The 26,121-nt window shown below is 45.5% G+C and overlaps 1 protein-coding gene across 1 annotated transcript in view; it reads right to left on the bottom strand.

Annotated features, from left to right (window-relative positions):
• gabbr2 (gamma-aminobutyric acid (GABA) B receptor, 2) overlaps window positions 1-26,121 on the bottom strand; it is a 196,455-nt gene that overhangs the window by 140,582 nt on the left and 29,752 nt on the right. Inside the window, exon 2 of the mRNA XM_036515849.1 lies at window positions 6,512-6,649. Within this exon, the coding sequence (XP_036371742.1) occupies window positions 6,512-6,649 (138 nt within the window). The remainder of the gene's footprint in view (window positions 1-6,511; window positions 6,650-26,121) is intronic.

The following is a 26,121-nucleotide window of genomic DNA, read 5'->3' as shown; positions in this document are numbered from 1 at the left end:
AAATATTATGGCAAAGTAAACTCGGTGCCGCCTTCAACTGCTTCCAGTGAAAAAATACAAAATCAATATCAGTTTTTCTGCCTTTCCACATTTCAGAAAAAAATATATGGAAGGTAAACTTTGATGGTTATGCAAATGCACTGAATTTTTCCAGGATCATTTTATATAATATATGTATATATGATATATGTACAGCTGCTTGTACAGGATATCAGTCCATTGCAGGGTCTTTACCCAGAATCCATTTCTGTATTGCACTAGGTGTCACTGAGGGACATGTTTTTATGTTCTTTGTAAATTAAGAATTTGATACAGAATTTGGTGCAGAGTTCCAACATCAGAGTGAACACCCTAATAACATGATAGTCTTCTGCTTGACATACATACTGAGGACATTGAGGGCTTTGTTTTATGTGTCAGTGTTTCCCCTCCAGTCAATGAGACAGAAAAAAGAGAACTTGTCCACACACATTTTAGGTCCTCCCCCAGGAAGCTGGTTAAAACTCTGATTGGATGTTGGACCATTTTGGAGGGAAATTTAAGTGGCCATGCTCCATGTATATTAGGCCTCTCATCCCACAAGACTGTTTCTGCATAATGAGCCCTGAGTCTCCGCCGTGCCTTGCTTCATTGCAAAAACACAGTGCGTGAATCACCACTAATTTTCTCTGTAAACTGCTCTGCTATTCCGCCTGAGGTTTGAATCCTGACTCATTCCGAGGGATCCCTTTGCCCCTCCTTGGGCAACAGAGCAATCAGTCACTGCATAATTTTAACTCTGCTTGTTTGTCTTTGCACCAGTAAAACAAAGCCATTTGTTACACGGAGAGATATTTTAACCCATTCTTTATGGATTTACCCTTGGTAAAGACACCACCACCACGCACACAGCTAGATAATTGAAATGCACCTTGCTTCTTCCATTCTGTCGGGCCCATGAAATCACACTAAACTTTGAAAACATGAAATATGGATATGGTACAAGAAAGGATTTGACGTCACCCCCACAGAATGCAGCAGAGTGCATGTTTTATTGAGCAGCTCAGTATACAGGCCTCAGAGGGACTGCGTTCTCTGAAAAGAAGAGAATATCGAGCTCGCCACGCCGGAGGAGCAGCAGGGAGGGAGGGAGGGAGGGCAGCGTGTGTTTACCACCAAACCCCCAGAATCAATGAACGTTTGGAATGGATGCAAGTCCTCAGACTTGTAAACATGACCCCCATGCAATGTTTACCTGTGACACGGTGTAACGCTCCTGGTCTTGGTACTGTCATGATGCGTTTCTCGTTACTGCCTACGTCATATAGCGCCGTCACTCGGCTGACAGCAGTGCACGTATTCCAAGGTGGTTTTTAAACATGGTTGAAGTGTGCGGGAATCACGTGATGTGTGTACTGTACTGGCACAGCAGACAGCGTCAATGTGTATATAAATCCCAAATCCAACCATACTCCCATTGAGCGAATCGCAGCTTACCATTGTTAGAGCAAATGTCCCTCAGAAAACAAGCGTGCATTGCGATGCTGCAAGCCATCTGAATAGAGGTGATGTTTAAAGAAGCCCTATCTGGCTTATGGATCATTTGAGCTGAAGAGTGGCGTTTCTCTTTCACAATGGGCCTCTCGCGCCATTTAGAATCGATTGCTGTAATAAGCAAACAGGGTCATTTTGGGATCGTGCCAACACCGTGTGCTTTTTCAGCCACACCATAGAAAGAAAGGCGATTCTTGCATAATGTAACAGCGTTCTGTAGAGCACATTGTGTCCAGGCTATGTCTACAAGCTGATAATGCATTGCTGCTGTAAGGTACAGGGATTGCAACATAAACAGAAAGTAAACTATTTTGAAGCCAACAGCTGATACATGAGATTATAATGTTTTTTCCATGGTTTTTTTTTCATGTTTTTTTTTCATCGGCAAAGATAAGTGCCAGTGGCAGCAGTGTAGTATAGTGGTAAGGCGCGGGGCTCATAACAAGCTCATAGCAAGGTTGCTAGTCCGATTCTCCATTGGGGAACTGCTGCTGTACCTTCGGGCAAGGTACTTAACCCAGAATTGCCTCAGTAAACATCCAGCTGTATAAATGAATCACATGTTAAAACTGAAACCTATGTAAGTCACTCTGGATAAGATTGTCTCGTAAATGACAATAATGTAATATAATAAGCAAGCTCTTTTGCCCCCCCCCCCCCCCCCCCCCCCCCCCCTCCAAATTTTCATGCCACACCAAAACAACCCCTCTCATTCTCCCCCTGCTCAGGTTCGTCAGCCTCTTTCCTTGCAGGCATTGGGAGCACATTAATTACAGCACTGCTCCGTATCGAGCGTTCTGAGCAGACGAGGGGAGCGGGTGCGAATCCAACACAAGCGCTTCTCTCCGGGACCAGCGGGGGTGAGTCAGTCAGTGAGAGAGCTGGACGGGCTTCAGTTGTTACATAAATCCTCAGGCAGATGGTGCCTGCAGACTGAGCGCTTAGCAATGCCCTGGGCAAGATGTGTGCCCTGGCTTTCAACGCCTCAGATCTGTGATCATGAAAGGACCCCATTTCCCCGGCGTAGTGCCATTTAAATTGATATATTATGTACAGTGCTCCCTGGGTTTTTGGGGGGCTGTGTTTACGCTAAGTTTTGATGCTAAATAGCAAGGATCACTCTTTAGACCTCACCCCATGCACGTCTTTGTGCTTCAGTTATACCACTCTTTGCTACCCTTATGCTGCCAGCTTAAGGGTTAACAAATGAGAGTTTTGGTTGGGAAAATGATATTGCTGAGATATTTTCTACCGCTCTCTGAGTTTGTACGACTAAACGGCTGCATTCTAGACTGGAAAAGGGCAAAAAGGCAAATGTAGATTGGTGTTTAAGCACAGCAGATTTCTTTTTGATTTTAATTTGTAATGATTAGATGGATTTAGAGGGGGATGGATTAGATGGATTTAGATTGGGTTCATCATTTAGCATACAGCAAGGTACTCTCCTGCACTGTGTCTTCACATGCAGATTTGATAAAAAACTGCAATAATTTTGGCCACTATCAGAAAAAGGAGCCCTACATATGTCACTTTGTTTGGTTTGGTTTTGGTAAAAGTAAGAGTGTGGTCCAGTAAACTGTGGTAATCCTCCACTCAAGGCAACATTGTCATTATGAATCTTATTGTTTCTGCGTATATGAAACAAATGTCATGCATCCACATGTGTCATTTAATAAAATATGTTGTGTCAGTTTCATATGTTACATTATGCAGGCAGTGATGTAGAGGAGAATGTGCTGTAATATTATGCATTAATATGTCTATGCATATGTCTGTAGCAATAACTTACTAACATTTCAATACATAAGACATGTTTTGAAAAAGAAGTATATTGCTTACAGATTTGATTTTCATTTTATATTTCATTTGAAAAGGTATTAGTTGTTTATATACTAAAAAATGCATACCTACATACATTAAATAATATAAATAAATAGATCTTTATTGTCCACTGGGGTGGAAATTTTCCTTTGGCTCACCGATACATATAAGGTGAGCGCAGGGTCTGCAGCAGAGCCCCGCCCCCTACTTCCAACCGCACCCCCTACTTCCATTAGAGACCTAAAGCCTGATTTAATGGACACGTCTTTGCTGTCGTTTCCGTACCACTCTGACATCAGTATGGAATATATCTAGCAGCTCTGCTTAATTTGAGCTGAGTGGAGATATTACTATTGAGAGGTTGAGCACAATGTCCTACAAAGAATTACAAACATAACAGATGCAAGACTTGCATATCCAACTGCAAGAGACAACCATCAGAGGAGACAGGGGTACGACCTTTGCCCTTAAAAAACACTGAAGTTGATTTGAGGAGGCCAGGGACGACGTTAGGATGTGCCAACTGGAGGCCTTCTACGAGAGCCATGTTTACTTACCCTCCCAGACAGCCTCAACAAAATGGCCGCCTCTTCAAACATTAGCCACGCACAATTACATGAAATTAAAACCACGTGTGAGCGCGTGCTGTCACACAACGCAACTGGCAATTACGGCAGGAAAACAGCCGATTGTTATCCAGTTTAAGACGGGACAGCACAGATCTGTTTTGCTTGGTGCCATTAATAGTTAATGTTACATCGTCGCGTAATGGTTGCTCCTGGCAACAGCGCTGCGGCTGAGTGCCATTTCGCGGTGTAGTGCATGACTGCATGTCACGGCCAATTCGCGCTCAAAACACTGTTACCACCTTTCCATTCGTCCACTGTTGATTTCGTCAGGAATGCTCTCAAGGCTGCTGTTTGGAGGTGAATGCACCATTGATACAAATCTCACTTGGCCTATTTTATTTTTTTTTTTTTTGTCTGCAGTTGGACTGAGACTTTCATTTAAAAAATGATCAAGTCTGCTGAAGACACATCATCATTGCCAATGAATAGTTAAATAAATACAGCTGTTAGATAACTAGATGAAGGAGAAAAAAGGCTTTTCCCAAAGTGCTGGACATAAATAGCACACCTCCATTAACACCACCCAGCCAAAATCACTACCAATACATAGGAGCCAGGTGCCTAACTAATTGGGGAAAAAGGAAATGCCAAGTTTTTTCATCAGCATCATTTAGTTGCTCCTTATGAGATAAACAGAATCAAATGATATCTTCACGTTTATCAACCATTAAAATCATAGGCATTTTTGTTATTTTTAATGAAGTATCTCTTAATAACAGCTATAAGAAAGCATGAAACCATAAACTGCTACTGTCACAGTCAGTAGTACAAATGTCAGTCTCTTTATGTCCACAGCTACAGGCCTACACAGCAGAGGTGAGGTTTATTATGTTGATTTTAACCGCACCTATTTGGGCCCATCAAGAAAGTATATACAAATATACAATTTTAATCACATGGTTAAAAATGATGAGCAACCAGGTCCAGAGTTCTTACCGGGCAGCGTGAACGTAGCGTGCCATTTAAGGTAAAATAGCAATCTGGCTCTTGAGTTGTGTCATTTCTTCATACGTGACATTTAATAGAGCTGTCATCCCAGCTGCCCTTTATATTTCACCCCTCCTTTTGCACTAAGACAATAAATGGAAATTGATTATCCAGCGGCTGCAGTTTCCTTTTCATTGTTCAACGGAATATGAATACTATGTGGATCGAACGCGTTGCGAGGGGTCATTGCCTCCGTCCCCTTGCGGTTTCGTTCCTGCACATAATCGGTTGCTTTGGCGCTCCCAATTCAAACGGCGACTGAGACGCACATATGTCCTTTCCTGGCACTGCGTGAAAGGAGATATCCGAAGCGCCCACTTTCTTTGCAAGCAAAGCCGGATATGTAAAGAAATACCCCCGAATTGTGTTTCCATGCAGGTGAAATCCTGGAGAGTTTGAGGCTTTTTTTTCGATGGAGTTGTTTCATCTATCAAACCTGTTATCCTCCTATCAACCTCCCCAACCCCGCCTCTCTACCGAAAAAAAGTCAAGAGTGTTTTGCTTTGGCACGTTCTACTGTTAAAATGTATCAATGTCACGTAATGGAAGTCTGCAACCCCCTGCTTTGGAAGTGTGCCTAATTTTCTCTCGCCCATTGATAAAACCGCATAAACACATTGCCCTTCCTCTTAAGTTCCTTTTCTGGAATGTGAAATGGATGAGGGTTCCAGGAACTTTGGCAAAATGTTTGCAAGCTTTACGACTGAGGTTAACAGGAGAACAATCCGCGGGGTCAGGACTTCTGGCACCCTCATGCCATTTATCTCAAATGAATCGGTTAATGATCCAACGAGCGTCAGTGACTCATAGGCGCTCCATAATGTGGGTCCCACCAAGCGCTAAGCGTTCTGGGATGCCGAGCTTGAAAATGACTTCCATCAGTATGATAACCCAGCGTGTGTCAGCGTGTGGGGCTGCCTTCCGAGCCTGTGCTAATTGTGCGGGAAACAGCGGGAAATGTCAGCTATCTGTCTGCGTCTGGATGAGCCCCCCCTCCCTCTCCCCTGCACGTAACATCGCTGCAAGGGCATGGGGGGTTTCGTCACCTCGATCCCCTGCGCTGACACAGCCTTTGCCTGAGAGTGCCGACATCGAGCGAGTGTGACCACATCGTATCCTGCGGCTGCGTGCGGCCATGGCGACGCGGCACACAGGAGCTGTCACATGCTGGGGGGTGAGGGAATCTACGAGGGCCTCTCTCTCTCTACTCTCTCTCCTCGTACCCCTTCGGGGGCTGGAGGGGAGTGAGTGGGAGGGTTTCACATGAGCGCAGTGGGGAAAGACACGTGAGAAGACCCCCCCCCACACACACACACACACACACAAACCCCCATCTCCCTGACTGCCGCGCGGGTTCGACGGGCACGTGCTCTCTCGTGGCGGCGCCGTTCCCAACGCAGCCTCCAGTGGCAATGTCACTGTCACAATTTCCAGTGCAACATCTGCTGAGGAGACAGGGGAGAGTGTGTGTGTGCGCGCATGTGTGTGTGTGCGTGTTTGTGTGTGTGGCGGGGGACTTTGGGGGGGCCTCGCTCTCTTACCTGCACGAGGTTCCACCCCTCCAGAGACTCGGCGATGATGGAGGTCACGGATGGGCACACTCCCCCAAAGATCATTAGGTGCTTTGGACCGAAGCATATGGCGTCGAAGAAGGCCCTCAGCCCCTTCGCATTGTCACACTGCAGAGAGAGAGAAAAGAGACAGCCGCTTTAACACTCCAGAGCTCATATGAACCACACTCTGTATCATCACGGTCAGCACTGTACATGACCGTGTGCTCGCTCCCAGATCAGCCTACACCTCATTAAACCGCAATGCACGGCCGCTCTGCTCGCGGTTCTGACGCAATGCAAAAAACAACCCTCAGCCTCCTTTATTCTAACGTACAAAGCATGCGCTGCTCTCCAGCAACATTCAACAAGAGGGGCCGCTCCACTGCTGCGGCGGAGTCGAGACATTTCAGATCTCTATGGCAACGCTGCTCGCTCCTAAAACTGTGAGGGAAAATGTAGAGTAAGTTTATTGATTGCCATATGAGCTGATAACTCATTTTGCTCTGATTTTCTGAGTTTGGAATGATATTCTATTCCGGTAAACACTCTCCATCACATTATTCAGACTCCATTCCGGGGTGACAGTGCAGAGAAGGCCCTGAGTGGTCTCAACCTTTACTTAATGAAATTCCACTTGTGATTTGACCTTGTTAAGTTCACTGGGGTTTGAATTAGTCCTGTCCATGCCAGCTCTGTCTGTTGTTTTGCCAGCGAAAAAGCCATGCAGTATTTTCATAAGAAACTGCCGAAATGAGAGGGCCCTTTACTTAATGTCTTAAAATATCTTGCAAATGTCATAACATTTGGAAACGCTAACTGGAAAAACTGTGTAATAGTATGGTCATTTGAATGAAACATCCACACACACACAGCTGTATGTTCAAAAATATAAAGGGAATAACTGTTTAGGTTGTGCCATGAAAGCCTATTGGCTATTATCATCCCCCTTTTCTATCAATATCTCCACTGTTTGTTTCAATGGTGGAGGCAGTAGCACATCCCAAAGGAATAAGTAATGCATAATCCTATATACCATGGTGGTATCGTATACTGTATTTCTATGGTACCTCCTCTCTGTTTCATTGATAACAACTAACATTATCTGTATGGTATGACTTCTCTACCTCTTTGAACCCAGAGAAATAGATCCATTTTCCTAGACTTCACAAATGGTAAAATTCCTCTGCAGTGATTTACAGTTCTGACAGTGCCCCCATCCCCCACCCCCCTCAAAAAAAGAGAAATTCAGATCACTCCACATGTCCACTAGCATTTTCCGATTCACAGATTACATCCAGACATATCTCACCCACTTACAGCACAGTATAAAGTTCTCAAACATATGACATACCATACTGCCAATCTCTGCAGTGGATTCTAACCAAACTCTAGGGTAATGTCCGACATGTGCATCTGACTTTCCTCCCGAGGGGACACACTTACAATCTGCAGCATCTTGCAGGCTTTGACCGTGTTGCCATGGGAACCCGCTTGAGACTTTGAACGATAACTGAGGGAGGAAGCCAGACTGCCATTGACAGCTATATTTAGTGGTGACAAGGCGGTGTATTCACTGCGTTATCAATCAAAATCTATTCAGAAGGGAAGCAAGGGTTAACACACAGGGGGAAAGGCACCATTTGAAAAGGAGGCCTTCCCTTTCTCCCATTGCGTTTTCCAGAAGTCTGAGGGTTAAATTGTAAATTGTAAAGAGCACATTTACAGTAAATTGTCTTGAAATCTGCTGTTTTCCCCACATTGTGTATTAATTCATTGGCATATGCCCTCATACCAGGCAACTCACCTTTTACACCACATTTATACCACATAGTACATCATATTGCTGGGACCATGGGTGATGGCCCCAGCAGTACATTGTATTAAGGTATTTGAGCTACTTTGCTTAAGGATACAATGGCTTTGCAACACCCTGGATTCAAACCTGCAAATCATGCCCTGCAAAAGCCCTCAGGAGTACCATGGAGACAAAAAATTGCATATTTCATTTACGTTAATATTTTTCCTGCTTGAAAAATTGCTCCTTTAAGGGGAAAAAGATAAAGCAGGCAATAGACCTCTCATATCATTAAGTCCTTATTTTAAAATATAACACCTACATGTTTAATAATAAACATGATTTAGTATAGCCCCCTTATTTTAAAAGGAATCTGTGGAATTATTTTTCAGCTAGAGCAGCAAGTATGTAAATTACTGCTAAAGACAGTAGCGTCTAATTAAATTTTCCAGATCTACTATAGGGACAATGTTTAAACTACTGCAGTGCCTGCGTCTGATGGGCTAAGAGCTCTGCCTTTTACTTCAAACACTGATCTAGGATCATGGCTCTCTGGAAGGAGAGTAATTAATAGATCTGAGCAAAAGATTGTGGACATTCCTAGGCCTGTACAAAGCACCTAAAATGTGAATACTGATCTCCACACTTTTCTCCAAAAAAGCATTTTTGAAAGGACCAGATCTGAGGAAGACAGCTACACCACAGAGTTCAGTTTGACTGGGCAGAGCTCTCAGTGAATCTACATGCAGTGGCCGGCACCTCAGAAGTAAAATGAGGCCTAACATTTTTAAATAGCTCCACAGGAGATCATACGTTACTGGTAATGTCTGACTGTGTTCTCCAGGTTTGATCTGCGTGGCTGTTTAATCTCCTCGGCTCTGCCTCCCGTAACTTCAAAGCAGGCGTCATTACATGAGTGCATTCCAGGCATCAGGCCTGCCATAGGAAACGTCCGCCGACCACAACGGCTATGCCCATCTCAGCCCAGCGAATGTGAAGCTCGCTCTGGAAATGTCATGAGCGTACTACATCGTTAAATGGCCCAATTCTAATCCAAATCTAATTCAAGGAACTGGAGGCGTTTTGAGCTGGCTGATTGGGTTAATGCTCGCGGTAATCAAATTGGTGTCCGCGACTTGGGAGGTGGCCAAACTGGAGGCCAACTCATGTGAGCTGTGCTGATTTTTATCGCGGGGGCCCGCTCCAGGCTGACAGTGCACACCCCAGGCTGAAAAGTGGGAGACCCACCACCCTCTTTTTCACCTGCTGCCAAATGCTTCTGGTAGAGTTGACATCAGCTCGGACGGACCCCGCTAGCCCAGGTTTTTATGGGATAGTTCATCTGGAAATCAGAATACACTGCACGAGTCTAATTCAGCATATTAAAAACTGTTCCAAACAGTTTAACCCAGTGCTGACAGTTGATACTCTGAGCTATATACTGAATTTCCACTAGTCATACCGTTGCTATCAACCTTTAAAACTTTACACACTGTTATATAATGTTACACATATTACAAATGCTAAGGCCTGGTTTGAGTTTATATGTGTCCTTAACTAATACATCAATGCAATTGTTGCTATCTTTCAATACATTTTTTTGTTCATTAATCGTGGTGATCGCAGATCTGGCCGAATTGTGTAGACTGTGTAGACTATGTAGAAAGCAACACATTTAACAGTGAGTCAGATTTAAGGTGGAACATGGACTGAACCCGGGTATGAAGCACAGAACTGAAAAGCAAGGCTGTCGCAGTCTCGGAGCTCAGAATCAGAGTACCTGGACTGTAATGCTCAGAACCCAGCGGGTAACATTCCTTCAGCTGACCTCCCTATTGGAGCGTGCGAACCCCTGTGGACCGGGACAGGGGGTCTGTTTATCGGCTTGAGAGGTGCGGCAGTGCTCACACAACCTCAGAAGCGTGGGGGGGCGGGGGGGCGGGGGGGGGGGGCTGAAATGACGTCCGCAGTCATGCTTCCAGTTGCTACTCACTTCCTTTACCGCGGGCGCCAGGGGCCAGCGTACCTGTCAAGTTCCGTTTAGCTGAGGCCGTACTTGCACGTGCACGGGGGGGGTAGGGGGGCGGGGGGGGTTATGCCCCTCTCCCCTGATATCTGTGAGGAGAATGCTGGTGAGGCGGCAATAATAGGTGCTTTATAGCAAATTTGTTTGCAGTGTGCATCACGGAGCTGGGGACAGAGGCAGAGAGGAGGGACTTTTCAAGGGCACGTCAACATCACGGCGCCTGTGACATTGTGACGAAACAACCGGTAATCAGGGAAGGACAGCCACAATGAATCGCCTTGTCTAAGAGCGGCCCTGCCAATGGCAGCAGACATCACCGGTAAATGTTGAATTACTGCATTCAAATATGCAAACCCACAACAAGTGCTCAACACAAAGTATCCCATTCAGTTAGGATTTCAGTCGCCAGGTACCTGTAACTTATGACTAGGGAGTCACGCTGGTAAACCTTCAAAAGTCAGACTGATTGGAAAGTAAGCAGTAGGACCTAGATACCATCTCCAATGTTACGTGTGCATTTCCTGAAGTGCTGTTTTATTGCGTTCTTGAAAATAGACGTCTCCTTCACAGCGCTGAAACTGGATGTGTGGGAATTGTGGGAGCATTTTTCCAGAGGCCCTCGCTAGTATGCAGGGTGCTGAAAGTGAATGCGCATGTGACTGGATGGGGACCGTACTGATGCATACCCCTTGGAGCTGCACGGCCTGGCACATCTGTGGACTTATTGATTACTTTGGCGCAATAAGGGGCAACCATCTCAGAAGGGCTATGCTTCCACACACACACAGAATTCAGGAAAGTCTGTTGCGAAGACACACACACACACACACATACACAGTGCCTCTACCTGCTGGCAGCATGGCAACAGTAACCACCCAGGGAGGCTTGGAGAGTTTCGCAGTGCCGGGCCCACACAGATGACAGAGAAACCCCAGTGGCCTCTTTTGTCAATCGATGCCCTGTTAATTTTGCGGCCTTAAAATGCCTGCCTCTGGGATGTGGCAGGTTGCTACCCATACCAGTAGTGGGGGATAAATCAGAGGAAAATCACCACGGCTCTGCCTGGGCCTCTCTCTCCCACTGCTGAGGGCTCCAAACAGCAGGAACACAGCAGATACCTTAACCTGCAGCAAGCAGACTATGCATTTCCACAGAGATCTAAGCGACCCCTAACCTTGATAACCAGGTGTACGCCATGCACAAAGGGTTAAATTATGCCTTATGCCAACACAATTATAAATTGTGTTGCATGAGCGCCCACTCAGGTGGGGAAATTTCAATGTTTTAATAAACACATCGCACATTTATTTTGAAAATGTAATTATTAAAAATTGACATCCATGAATATGATGGTTTGACATTACATTACATTCATTTAACAGATCTTATCCAGAGTGACTTTCAGCATAGTGTATCCATTCAAGTTGATTTAGGGTAGGATATCACTTTCTTGACATAGCAAGGCCATAAACCTATTATGAGAAACACTACCCAGTATTTGATATATTTAAGTGGAACGCATGGTAGTATTATCAGGAATGCTCTGCAGAATCATTACTATGAAACTTGTTTTACTATTAAAAGCTTGTGACAATAAACTGAGTGAGAAAATGTTGCTGACTGACACCTGTCCAAGCAGACACATTTTGGAGCAATAACACAAAGCATCTTTTCACACAACAGAACTGCCTCGGCTATTCCGATTTGTGGTGGACGTAAATCTGTGAATAGCCTCCATGAGGTCCAAGTGTACGAATGCTCTCCAGACATTTGTGTTTAGGAACTTCCTAATAGTCTGTGCAGAAGTCATTGATGTGTGTAATAACCTTTAAGAGCCCTTCCGGGACATCAGCTGTGACTGCTGTGGTGTTCCCTGGTACGGCACTGGAGAGTCAACAGACACTGGTCAGACAACAGTGCTCAAAAGCCACCCGTTTGTACCTCTATATCATGGTTCATCCTGAGAATGACACGGCAGCACCAGTATGAAATACACATTGATCAGAGAATGGAGAATCGATATTGTCATCCCCAACAGCCCACACAATGCAACAAGCCAAACCAGGTTCGCTTTTGCCAGGAACTAGTGCTCCTGGTCATGACTAAGGCTCTATGGAGGCAGACTGTGGGGAACACTGGCACGACCAGGTTGCGTAAATGTTGGGCTTATTGGATCGAATGTTCTTTCTGTCACTCAAATTTAGGAATTCAGTATGGCTGCTCTTCTCTGCTCCTTTTGAACAGGAGCAGCTAGTAGATGTTGCAGCATTGACAGCATGAGCTCCAAAAGTTTCTCAGAATTTTTACTTAAGCTACATCAGTAGAGTAAATGCCATTCAAGAGCACCATAACACTCTACTCAGATTTAAGGAAAGTCCACAACTGTTTTCTACTGCCAACTGTCATATGTGGACAAATCCAGTCAACAAGCAATGAGCTCAGCTCTCTGCACACTGTTCACCTCTGTCTGGACACCCAGATGTCAGCTAATCTCAGAGAGCGGGCGCCATAGGATCCGGTGTTCAGCGGGCATGGTGTGATATCACATGCTTTGTCCAGGGCTTGGCCCTCTCCACACAGGATGAACACAAATTGGCTAAACTAAATCACTTCAAACACATTGCAACTATTAGCAATCTGCAATGAGCAGAACAACAGACAGGGCTTAGAGTGTAAGCCTATTACAGGTTACGTTGTTTACGGCCCTGCAAGTGGGAACACCATTGAGCAGATGCAGTAGATGACCAAGGAGGAAAAAATCCTGAACATAAATCTGGACGAAAAGCTTAAATATTCAATCCAGCAAAATGGAAGTGGGTTTAATTGTGCTCCAATTGTAAATACAAACATACATTTCCTTTCAATACTCCTTAATAAATCAGGTATGAATCTTCTCAACCCTGAAAATGAAACAGTGCACAAGCTCTCAAGAGAGAGGTAGTTTGGCAGTTGAGGCCTGCCTCACGATTTAAAAATAAATCAATCGATAAACCTTTAATGTCAAAAAAGCTATTAGAAAACTGGTGTTAAAAGCAGCATGCATATTATAGCTGCTTAATTGGTGGAACTCCGAAAACAGAATGAAAGAGATGGATGGCCAAGAGGATAGGCCATTATCAAGTTAATTATTTCTTGGCCTGAGGTCTCAAAGTCTCCCTCTGATGTCCTCTTTTTAATGCTCAGGGAAGGAGGGAGGAACTGCTCCCGTTTTGGGAAACGCTCGTGCTGAGGGGAGCAGTGCAGCATTAGCACGGAGAGAAATACTAAAATGTTCTGCTATCAGCTCTTTGTGTAAGGGAACACAAGGCAAAGGTGCTGCTGTGCCCTTCAAGCATTTCACTGAGTCCGAGTAGCAGCCTAACTCTCTCTCACTTCCTCTGTCACTCTCTGGTAAAGGTCTACTTCACCCTCCTCTCTCTCCCTCTATCTCTTTCTGTCTCTCTCTCTCTCTCTCTCTCACACACACACACGCCCCCCCCCCCCCCCCCTCCCTCCCCCCTGAAATCACACCTCCTGCCTGCCACATCTCCTGCTGTCCTTCACTCATGTGTCTTGGCAGTCCTACACCGCATCTCGTATGCTGGGCAGTGCTCTACTGCAGCACGGTGGGAGGACAGCAAGCTGTCCTATCGCGTTTCAGCAGCACTCCGATCCCTCGCCCCTCCGACATCAACCGCGGGACTGCGGGGCGATCCTCGCTCCTCGTCGCCCGACACACAAATTTAAGATGGAACGAGCCAGCCCGTGTATCTGTGACCAATTCCCTCGCAATCAGAGGGGTAACCTTGGATGAAACCAGAGGTGGAATCAATTCTACAGGCTCAGCATTTTCTTTTGCATGCAGGGCGCAACGGCACTGGCCGTAGCAGGGAAGGTGAAGGCAGGGCAGCTGTTTAACCCAGCCCAGAGTATCTTCTCTCCCGTTGACAGCGGACGCGGGCGTGATGCATTGCTCTGGGCGGGACAGCTTATTACTTAAAGCAGCGCTGCCTTCTGCCGGGAAAGCCCATTTCTGCTGCCTGCCCCTTTTTAAATGATCAGACCTCAGCCATTTGTATCCTGTTACACCATCTGCAATGATTGAGAGCATTAAGCTGTCTGGGTGAAAATGTTTTGCAACCAAAGTGGGAAAAGATTTATTTATATATATACTGTGCGTGTGTGTGTGTGTGTGTGCGTGTCTGTGTGTGCGTGCATGTGTGTGTGTAACATACTTATATTGACACATATTAAATACAATGTTTGCACATGTGTACATATGAGCATGTATATGCAGTGAATGTGTGTGTGTGTGTGTGTGTGTGTGCACGAGGGAGCTTATATATGTTTAAAAAATCTGGCACCTGATCCAGAATCCCAGCGTTTGTCATTCTTTTATCAGTCCCGTACATCACCATGCCACAAACTGAAGGGGCAGGGGTCCGTTGGACTGCTGAGAGCTGTGCTGCCCTCAAGGACTCCAACCACAGCGCTGTCTGATCCACCGCGGGCCATAATGACAGCCGTAATGAATGTTGTTTATTAGGTCACCTTTTCCTGAAGGGATGGTGAAGTGGGGCACACAGCTCGGCCGCGAGACCACGTTAAAGCCAGAGCTGTGCCACTCTGGATCGGGTTGGATTGCATGCTCACAAACAGAGCTCACTGCATGCTGAGCCATGTTAGCCAGCACTTAGCAACTCCATCTGACCTCTAAGTAACTATGCCAATTTCAAAGTTCAGGGTACAAAAAGGAGGAAGAATAGAATGGAGAAGACAGGTGCCTTGGAATGCATTAGCACACACAAGGGCCAGACACTGCATTCCTAAACCCTCGCTGTAACTGTTTTGGATCTCCTCAGTCCCTGCCTCACCAGTGACAATGTCACCTACATCAGTACATGTACATATATTTCATTGCCATATATAAGCATCAGTATCTGTCTGCTTCTTCCTCATGGTATTTTTATGCATATTTTGTACCTATTGTGTCTGTTAAATTTTATGCCACAGTATGTAACGCATTTATAAAATGATGCAAAGTAACACTAATAGATATGTTTGTTATAGGATTTTTCATATTTTCTTGCATTCATAATGTTTAATTCTATTTCTATACATGTTCTGTCTTGTTATTTTGCCATAATTAGATGTCTTGACTTCACTCCACACACGTTACAATACACTCAGCAGGGAATCACAGATGCGTGAGTCTGCATTAAGAATTCCACCCGGCTTCAACTGTTAGGAGCATCTTGCATTCTTACACATCTTCAAGGCCTTACAATCTCACGGCCAGATAGACCACCCAACATCTGTGTCAGCAGTGGCTCCAGTGTGGTCTCTCATGAGACAGCTGTCGTGAAAATGTCACATTTACAAAATTAGCACTGGAGTGTGTGTTTGTTTAGATGCGCGATTATGAATCCATCATTAAGTGCCAACGCAGTGGCACCTTCTGGCAAACAGAGCGAGATTCAGCTGTGGCTAACGGGTGCGGTGAAGGCACCATTATGCAAAAAGCCCTGCCATTTACATGACAAGGGTGGCAGGGCTGTTCAGACTGAGAGTTTTAGAGAGCCGCTGTTCAACCGTAATTGTGAGGTCCACAATGGCAGGCAGGGACTCGCAATCATCCACCAGCACACACATAATGCTGGCACCAGTGTAGTATCAGCAAAGTGTGCACTGTATACATTTACAGTACATATGTACAGTATGTACACACAGATACACACAAACGCATATTTATATATAGTCCACTGATCAAGATTTTATCTCTGCTACTGGCTTTCATGTTTTGACTCAAAAACAATTGACGCGACATTAAAGCACATTTTCATTTAAATAGTTTTCAGTTAACCGTTTTTTAAGTTACTGTATTCAGAATAAAAAAGGACACGTGTCCCAAAAGCCGGAAAACATGTCTCTCCCTCTCCATGTCTCACACATGAACGATCAGAGGAATGCTGCCACAAAGCCAGGCAATTGGACAATTCTGTCTCGTCTGAAGAGATGATGTCTGAAATGGCGTTGCCATAGCTACAGAGAGAGAGAGGGTGTCTGTGAAAGAAAATTAATTTGTGTACAAGGCCGCGGCACGAAGAAAACGCGTTAGCTCGGCAGCGCCACGCTGGAGTCGTTTCTGGGCGCAGTGGTGGAGGTGCCTGGAACCTGCTGGCCCAGGAGCAGAGCCGCTGAGGATTCTGCCGGCAACAGCTTCAGGAACACGAAATAAAGGGCCTTAATTACAGCGGAATCCACCATTTTGGCTTCAGCCTGGCTTCAGTGAGAGTGACGTTTCTTTCTCGGCAACACGGCAGAATAATGTAAGCAAAGAAACACAGAGGAACACTTTTGGAAGACCTCGCTGTGCTGTCTCAAACCGGATTATTCTCGGCACAGAGGCACTACCTCTGGGATAAAACAGTACTGGCTGTCATGTGCGTACCATCCCATCCTTGTGCAATCAAATGTTTAATTCACGTACTCCCTCTCTGACATCATTGGTGGAAGGCACAGCTAAAGTAGGTCATAAAGCCTTTTAGCCAAACCCCTCCTATATGCCATCAAAAATGCATAAAACACGACTTGCTGGGCTATTTCGAAAGTATTGGGAGGAAAAAGTCTCGGCTCAGTTTGTTTTACTTTTCTATTTTTTACCAAGGGTGGGGGGTATGTCTGGTTTTTCGCAACAAAGGAAGTCGAATAGGCCTCTGAGAAGCTTGACTTGTTCATTTAGAGAACCCCCCCTGTGCAGTCTTATCTAACATCAAGGGCTGGGTTTTATGTTGCAAATCAATCAAATTATACATCTGGGCTCTTTTTTGACCGTAACAATGACTTGTTCATACACACACATGCACACACACACGCATGCGGACGTAGTCGTTCATCGATATGTTCACACGCTTATCACACAACTATCAAATGATTTTGAGCAATTGGACTGAGCCTCAAAGTGAGCCATAGCAGGATGTGAAGGTCTGCATTCATCAGGAAATGCGTGTTGCAGCACACATGTTTGACAAATGGAAAGGAAGAGTTCTACAGCGTGTCACCCCTGCATGCCTCTCCTTGCAGCGTACTGAATGACAATGCCAGTAGCTAAGCCAGGCAGAGGGCAGTGATGGTCCCCCAGACTGAGCCCTCTGCAGACTCAATCTGGCAGAAAGACCTTTTGTGTTTTACAAATGTCTGCCTTGATCATTGACAATACCCCGATGGGACACTCCGGTTTCAAATTAATATTTGAAGAAGGTAACAGGTAAGAGCCCCTAATTATACCGGCCCCCCAGAAAAATCTCCAAGCGGTCTGATCAAATGTCAAAATGTTACACTATCCTCGTCTCCACGGCTGTCCCGGTGGTGAGAAATTCCTCAGGACGACCGGAGGAAGGATCGCTTCTCTGCCCCCGCTGTTATTTTAATCTCTTCCTGAGTAATACATAACCGAAATCATAGTATTGATTTTTTCGTCCAAACTCAAAGGGGCGGGGAGGCATTCGTCAAGTCCTGGGGCTTAATGCTTTCTGCTAGGAACCTAGCCTCCTTGATCAAGCACCACAAATCAAAAGCAGTCACTGAGTCAGACCTTGAAACCCGTCTCACACCCATTACGAATCTTTCATACCGAGGGCTCCACAGTAGCGAAGTTCAGCCCATGAGTGTGTGTGCAGTACTTTTCAAAATGGCTGACTTGGGTAGCAATGTATCCACCTCGGGGCAAGAGCTGCGCTTTAATACAGTTGCTGTATTTCCCGATCCCTTCAGTCTCGTGCCTAACCACTGTGGTGCCCCGGGCCATATAGGTACACCCTTTAACTCTCACAGATACAATAACATATAGCCCTGTGTGGTTCAATACCCCTCTGGGAATACGTAGCCTCCAGCAAAGACAAAGGAGAATTCATGTGTTTACAAGCTAAAGAACTGGAAAAAATGCCATACATTTGTGAGGAGTATGAGCAAGTACAATAAAAAGAAAAACAAAAAAAACTGTGAAAAAGAATGACACACAATGACTAAAACGTTTTAATGAAAGTGAAGCTCATTCAAAAATGCTGGCTTGGGCTTCATATCTATTTTTCTGCTGTTTTTTTGTGGTTATATGATTTTTTTAATACTACATGTTTTATATTATTTGCTGCTCTTTGTCAAGGTAGGTTGTATCAGACTTCATTTATTTATTCCGACATTTGTCTTTGTTGTCATTCTCATCTGTACTCGTTACAATTTGTATTCTTTTCAAGACTAAACTGGCAGTGGGAGCCATTTTTTAATGTATTATTTCTGTTTTCACATGTTATTCTCTGTGATTCGTTATTACAGTTGTAGGTGGTTGGTCTGTACAGAATTTGAATGGATTTTGATGGCCTTTGATGTTTTTCATCAACGTTTCTAATTAATGTCTTGATTCTGTACTTGTTTTTGTGAAACAAACAAGCAATTTTCAGCTGTTACAACATTACTTTGCTATTATACTCCAGGGGTGGGCAACCTTTGGTCTTTCAGTACAGTGTAAGATGAGCAACCCCTGATGTGAGTTTGATGGAAAAAACACCTGTAATGCTATGATAGTGTAGAAAAATGTGGGGGCACTCTTGAGCAGGCAGTGTTCAGGTTATCCCTGTCATCTCACCAATAACATAAATCCAGCAGAACTGTGATATATGTTTGACAAATTTAACACTCCATCACTCTCGCTTTCATGTCAAGCATAAAACAAAACTGATATCATGTACAATATAGAGGGATCAATGACAGAAGCATATGACAGATCTCAGGATAATAAATGAATCAGTTATTACCACTTAAAAAAAAAAAAAAAAACATTTTTGCACTTTGACAATGACACTGGTAAATTCTGGCTCTTGATCAAGTTGGCCACGCTTTGTCTGTTCTGTATTCTTCCAGATATGGCTGCAGAAGCAGATTCTTCGCTCTTGCTAATTCCACACTGCCATATTCATAAAGGGAGAGCAGTGTTTGCCAGGATTGCTTTGTCGAGCGTCACTGTCTCCATGTCCTTGTCAGTCAGGGATACAAAGGGAGACGGCAGAGCCGGGCCCATTACTCTCGGCTGATTTTAAGGCAGGTTTGCCATGGCGAGGCGGGACAGTTCTGGCAGTTCTGTTACCACCCATGACCGAACAATGGAGCAGCTTCCGTCTCGGCACCACCCGCGGTCGCCCCAAACCTGCCCCTCCGCCACCCCTGCCTACGCGGTTCGCAGGCAGGAAAAATGTGGCGTTTGGCGAGAGGCGAGCTCCCAGGAGGCACAGGAAAGGGAGCGCGGTGAGCTACGCCGCCACCGTTTAGCGGCTTCCCGCTGCCACCGCGGCCGGCGCATTCAAACCGCCCCCACCTGCAGCCACGCACGTGTGATCACACCGCACCGTGAGTGATGCGGTAATGAGGAGACCAGGGAAGGGGGCTCCCCGTCTCAGAGTGAGGCGGAGGAGCTGGGCCACTGTGCTGCGGGCCTTAGGGCACCTTTTCGCCAATCATTTACAGGTTTGATTTGTTGTGTTGACTCCTGGTCCTTCAAATGGCTGAATACGCAAACCTTTGAGACAGACAGTTCAGTGCAAAGAATTATAAGTCTGGGTACTTTCTAATGTTTTGAATGAGTGGTAGTGCCAACATTAAGTGTGCTGCCAAATTATAATTTACAAATACACAGTGGAAGTCAATTTTCTTTATGCAGGCTTTCTTCAACGCAATCAAAGGAAGCTTTGAGCAGTACTCAAAGCCTCGCTTTAAGCAGAACTGAGAATGAGGTTGAAACGGCAGGATGCTATCTGGCTCGCTACAGCACAAAAGAGGTTTACCCAATTCAGCAATGTCTGTAAGAAACTGTAAGTGTGGTTCTGGTAAACAGGCTATTATAGTTAGATTACAGCTGATTTTGATTCACTCAGCTATAGCAATTGGCCAGGTCAGAATTATGGAGATTGAAGCCAACAGGATCTCTCTCCTGACATCTCTCACTGCCTGCTGGCCATTTTCAGCTTCACCATGGCATGTTTCAGCTTTATTTTATTTTTTGCTAGACATTATGCGGTGCAGACTACCTGCAGCAACAAAAAATGAATTCACCCCAAAGCCTGAACAGGCTAAGCAGATGGCTTTCATATTACACGGTGTTAAAGGTATGAATACAAATTCTGTTGAGTGAGAAACTACCTGCTCTGCATCAACCAAAACAAGGTTGTACGCATCTGCCCAAAGCTATTAGTCCTTGGCCGAAATCTACTGATTTACCATGTGTTACTCAATAAAGTATGCCATTAGAAACGGCACAGGTGGGTGATACTGCCTCCATGTAATAGATGGCAAATCTCTCCTTCAAAACACCGCAAGTGTTTTCCATTCATGTGCACCCCCCCCCCCCCATTGTGACGTTATCAGCATAAATCCACACGATAGTCTGTTCAAATGAGGAGTGCACATGGCATGTTTGCTCAGAAACATACAGTAAAATGCCTCATATCACATGAAGAAATGTTGGGGTGGGGGTGGCAGAACTTAAAACTCAAGTATCATCAGTGTGACAGGTGAGGCTAAGTTAAAGAGCACAGACCCACTGAGAAATCCACTGAGAAACGTGTACACCATAGGTGCATACGAAACAGGGTTCAGGCCTTCAGACGGCAGTGGGGACTAAAATTACTCACTGTATTATGGTACAAGCAGGTTTCAGAGCCTCTCTCTGGCACAAAAGAAAAGCCACAAATGAAGAGGCCTCTCAGGGTTCCAGCAACAGGCAGACCTCCCCCTCCACAAGGGCTTGTAGTATTCATCAGGGGCCTTAATCCTAATTCTTTTTGGAACTGATAAAAAAGACAAAGTAGACAGGATCTTACAAATATGATTATGAATGTCAGTGCAATCATAACTCACAGTGATTTATTGCCCATTCAGAGGGCTTCCAAAGGGGATATTTAGACAAACAATTACATGTCAAATGTTCTGTTTTCTTCTGCATTCAGAGTTACAGAGCCTTACTGATCATTAACCAAAACAGTGGCATTCTCTTCCAGTGGGAAATTATGCCTGTAGCAAACCCTAGGTAGCTGTAAGTAAGCATTAGTAAAACTAGTGCAATATTGATTTGCGCAGAAATCCTGAGGTGTTCATCTGTTTACTGTGCTGATTGCATTTTAGTCATCAACATTGAGGTTGGAGGCAAGCACATCCCTTCTAATCTTCTAACTGCAATGAAAGCTCTAATTAGCCCAATAGCTAATTAGCACCAAAGCTCAATTAATAGCAAGTTGTGATATAGAGGATCTTAGGCCTGACTTTTGCAGGAGAAGTTTCCATTATTACTCAACTCAGTTCCCAATCAACCAGACTAATCCTCCTGTACAATTTTACTGATTGAAAATGGATATTTTGAGGTAAGAGAAGTGTTTTCTCAGGTTTAGCACAGTTTGGAATTCTGTCAGGAGTAAGGTGTCAGGAGTAAACACCTGACACCTCCCCTCCACAGTCATTCTTAAAAATTTAATTCCCATAGACACACAGTACCAGTCCACTCTTGGTCCAGTGTCGGTCTCTCTGAGTGCTGTAAGCCTGTCTGTCACAATACGTCCCGGCTTGTGTTCAGAGATTGAATAAACAGTGGGACTTGTTCTTAATCCATCCTGAATGCCTTTGTTCTTGGACTTTGTTTTCCTTCTGCTGCAGCAAGTTTACAATAACAGAGGCTGACCAGGTCAACCAGTCTGCCAGGTCTACAAAAGCCTGATTGTAAAGGTTGTGCCACTATTCAATGGTGTCACATAGTGCTGGGTAGTAAATATCCTGTATCTGACTGCATGAAACAGGTTTTTGCCACAGCAGAACTAGAGGAGGACTGCCACCGCACTGGAGGGACACGGGGGAATGCCACGGCTTGCTCCTCCGGTCAGTCAATGTCAGTATTGAATTCGAGCATGTTCACTCCACCTCTCCGTTTCATCTGTCTCCCGAATCGATGGGAAGGCTCTCGGCCTGTGCGTGCGTGTGCCAGCGCGACACTGCATGCGTTACAGAAGTCTCTGAAGTGAGATCTCTGGGAGCACGTTGCCAGGGGAGGGAGTCAGGGAGGGGGGGGCATTACAGTAGCGTTAGATTTGCAATGGTGTGGGAGGAGGTGCGTGGGCACGCACACAGATTAGCAGGAGGGAGCGTGGAAAGCCGGTGTGTCTTTCTTTCCTCTCCTGCTCCTCCTGCTCCTCAGCTTGGGGGGGGCGAGGCCGCTCAGGCTTGGCCACCTTCCCTCCCTGTCTTTGCGTCTCCCAACTGGCCACAACCATTTAACAAGGGCCATTAGAGCAGGGGGGCGGGCACGCTGCATACAAAAAGAACTTCAAGGGTTCGTCTTTCATGGGAACAATGCACAACGCATATCCTTTAAAGGTATTCCAGCCCGCCTGTCGTACATCATCATTAGAGACGGCTGTGCGTTCGCAGTCTTCACAAGGACAAGATAAGCAGAATGGAGTACAAGGCTTTTTCATGTCCCTGCAGATGCCACATTGTCTGTGGCAACAGAGACAATGCGCAAGGGGTTAACTGAAATTCCCATGTATAGGAGACAGATAACGGCCTCTTGTAATGTGAAAGACGGCCAGTGGGCCACCGGTGATCATGCCGCAAAAGCGCGTGCATGCGTCTGCCTTTTAATCCGAACAAAAATAAAAGGTTCAAATCTTTGCAGCAGCGATGTGGCTGCTGCAGCTGTTTCCATGACAACGGTGTTCGGCACTTCATAAATGGACTATATGACAAATCTAAAATTGAATTTGCATACTTGCAGAACGCATGATTTCTCCCAGGACCTGGCCTCCTCTTCGCCTGGTGACTAACGCGCAGGAACCTCCTGGAAACGCAGTTGCCGCACAATTAGGCGCACGCCTGTTGTGTTGCAGGGAGTTCAGAGCATGTGCTGCAGTGAAAGCACTCCGCTTTTTTCCACAGCTAACTGCAGACACGGCCCTCTAAAACACCCGGCTCCCCCCTGAACACACTGGCGCACACACACACCCCACCCCACAGGAAACAACACTGTTCTGAATCATTCACAAGCCATTTGAACAGCTAATTTGAGCTATCTCAACGCCATGTGAGAGGCATGCGTGATTTACCTAAGCCCTTGTTTTTTTTTTCCCAAGGGCTTTGCACCCAGCGATTATTTATATTTCCTGACATGTAGGTCAAATCCACATAATTTAATTCTTTGTGTAAGACAGCAGGGTTTTGTGCCATTAATAACCTTACGTAACAAGACGTGCAAAAAAGTGAACAATCCATCTCTCCTCTGCTTACACGGCACAGAAGGAGGACCTCACAGGTTATGTTAATGTACTTGTGAGGGGACATCTATCAGAGTGAAGCGCACATGGGATCTCCATCCAGGAATCAAGATGGCTCCGTAGGCATGGTGTGCCACATGGCACAGCTTTCTCACTGTTGGGAGCCAGGCTAACGTGCATCTCTGAGAGGCTACCCTAAGCCCCGTGGAGACCCGGCACGCTGCACTTAACATCTGTGCAGTCGGGTGGAATCAGTAATGCCGTGTGAAATTAAAAATCATCCCTGTGACCAACCTGGAGCTTTCAGGGAAGCATGTTTAGCTGAAGAGATATTCAATGTGCTATCCGCTAAATCAATCATTCATATATAGATACATATATACTTTCTTTACTTTCTACCTGGAAAGATGATAATAAAGAATCCTTCCATTATGCTGTTTTTTTCCCCACAGTTTTGGACAGTGCTCTGAAACTTTTAACGCTCCTAAAACAGGCAGGCTTTTTTCGTGCTCTGATCTTATTCATCCTATGAATCATCATGCTAAGGGTCCCTCAGCTTCCCCTACACACAGCCCACACCCACTAATCTCACCAGCTTTCCACCCCTGCTTGGATTTCACCACTTGCTAGTTTTTTTCACGAGGCTGGTCTCCCTTTGAAGATGACCCATGACCCATGGGTCACCCATTGCATCCCTCGAGAGGTCAGGGGTTAGGGGTTCCAAGGCGTGACGCAGCCACACGTGCATGGGCATGCAATGGGGAGACCGACAGCCACTGTGTAACAGTGGGTGGGGGGAGGGCGTTCCCATGTGATTGAGTGGTAAGGTGCACACACCATGGGAAGAGCCCTCATTTAAATGGTCAGCGAAGCCTCTGCTTATTAGTTCCTTTTTACTGTTTTACTGTTTTTAAAAATGATTACATGACATTTTCATTTGCTCCTACCTTCGAACTGCTTACTCCCCACTTTCCAAATGGCGTTGCTAACTTCGCCACCACACCTGCCGTGGTCTGTGGAAGGTGATTTGCGTGGAAAACATCTGCTAATGACTGTCTGTCTGAACATATGAGGAGTCTGACAGAGTCAGGCAGAGCATTATGCACCCTGTTCCCCAGTAAGAGGGGGCAGAGAAGTATCTCCAGTGTTTGAGCTAACAGAGAGCTACTTGCATTTTCAATGTTCTCAAAAAGGCCATCTCATTGTTCACATCGTTCCAGGATCCATTACGCATCCAACTGACTCTTTAAGCCTGACCGCACGGATTAAGTTACGCCAAGCTCATGGAAATGAGCCCAACCATTACATGAATGCAAAACACAGGTATTTCTAAACAACAGTGGATAGGTGGCCCACCTGAAAGGGAAAAAATATCATAAAACCTTACATCGGTTAGATTCAATGAATAAATCAGTACATGCGAAACACAGCCCAGGTTGGTGAATTAATGTTTCGGTATGAAACGTTACAGTTCAGGAGAAATTGCTCTGGGTGTGTTTCCCTCTGCAGATGCGTCAGCAGTGTTTCCAGTCTTTTTACAAGAGTGTGCCCCTGCTGGTTTACCGCCACAAGATGGCCTTCCCTTCCAGGTTCTGCACGGCCTGTGTAGTGTGGGGGGGGGGGCGGGGGGGCGGGGGGGGGGGGTTCAGCGTAGTCTGTAAACACTATATCTTCCTTTCTTTTACAAACCCTCTGGGACATGAGGCAAAACTGACCCAAGGCAGCATATCCTCAGACGGACCCGAGTGTCACCACGCAGATCGCGGGTTCACACTGGAAGAAATTGTACCTTGGTTACCAGCCACTATCTTTGCTCTTGCTCTGTTTGTAAATTCAGTTCACACTTACAGTAGGTCTAAGATGAATGCAGGCTACATGGCCTGTCCTGTTTATTCCTGGGGTGCAGCCAGGGAGTGGACCGGATGCCGCGTTTACACAGTGCATGCAACCGAGTGTAATGGAGCAGAAGTCGATTGAGCTGAATTCAATTGAGCTAAAAATAAATATACTATGCCTCTCAAGAACAAAGTGAACGGACTCTCCCATTGAAAAGGCTGGATTTCAGCAGAGATGACACCCCCCACCCCCACCCCGATCCAGCCGCGGCTTCTTATATAATAGGGTGCCACTTATGTAGAGAAATCCTGCAAACACGTAATCCAGAGGGGAATTCACAAGCCCCACAGAACTGTGGGAAAGGACACAGCGTGTTATTAACATGAGACTTTTATCCCCACGTAAGTGTATATTGAAATAGATTTTTATAGTTCAGTATCTCTGGTACTGCTTCCTTAGTTTTGTTTCCTGTTTATACCTTAAAGATTTTTTTTTTCCTTATGGCATTAGAATCCTTCAGGAACCAGAGCAAATGCCTTTACTCACACATACGCCTTGAGATACAATCATTTGGAGCCATCGATGGGACTCTGCATGCATGCTTATGGTAAGAGTGCGAGTGTGGGGAGGAGAATTGTATTCTTTCACTCCCCTCTTC

Source organism: Megalops cyprinoides, chromosome 21 (genome assembly GCF_013368585.1).
Source record: "Megalops cyprinoides isolate fMegCyp1 chromosome 21, fMegCyp1.pri, whole genome shotgun sequence".
In the NCBI taxonomy this organism is placed as follows: domain Eukaryota; kingdom Metazoa; phylum Chordata; class Actinopteri; order Elopiformes; family Megalopidae; genus Megalops; species Megalops cyprinoides.
This window is presented reverse-complemented; position numbering and strand designations above follow the sequence as displayed.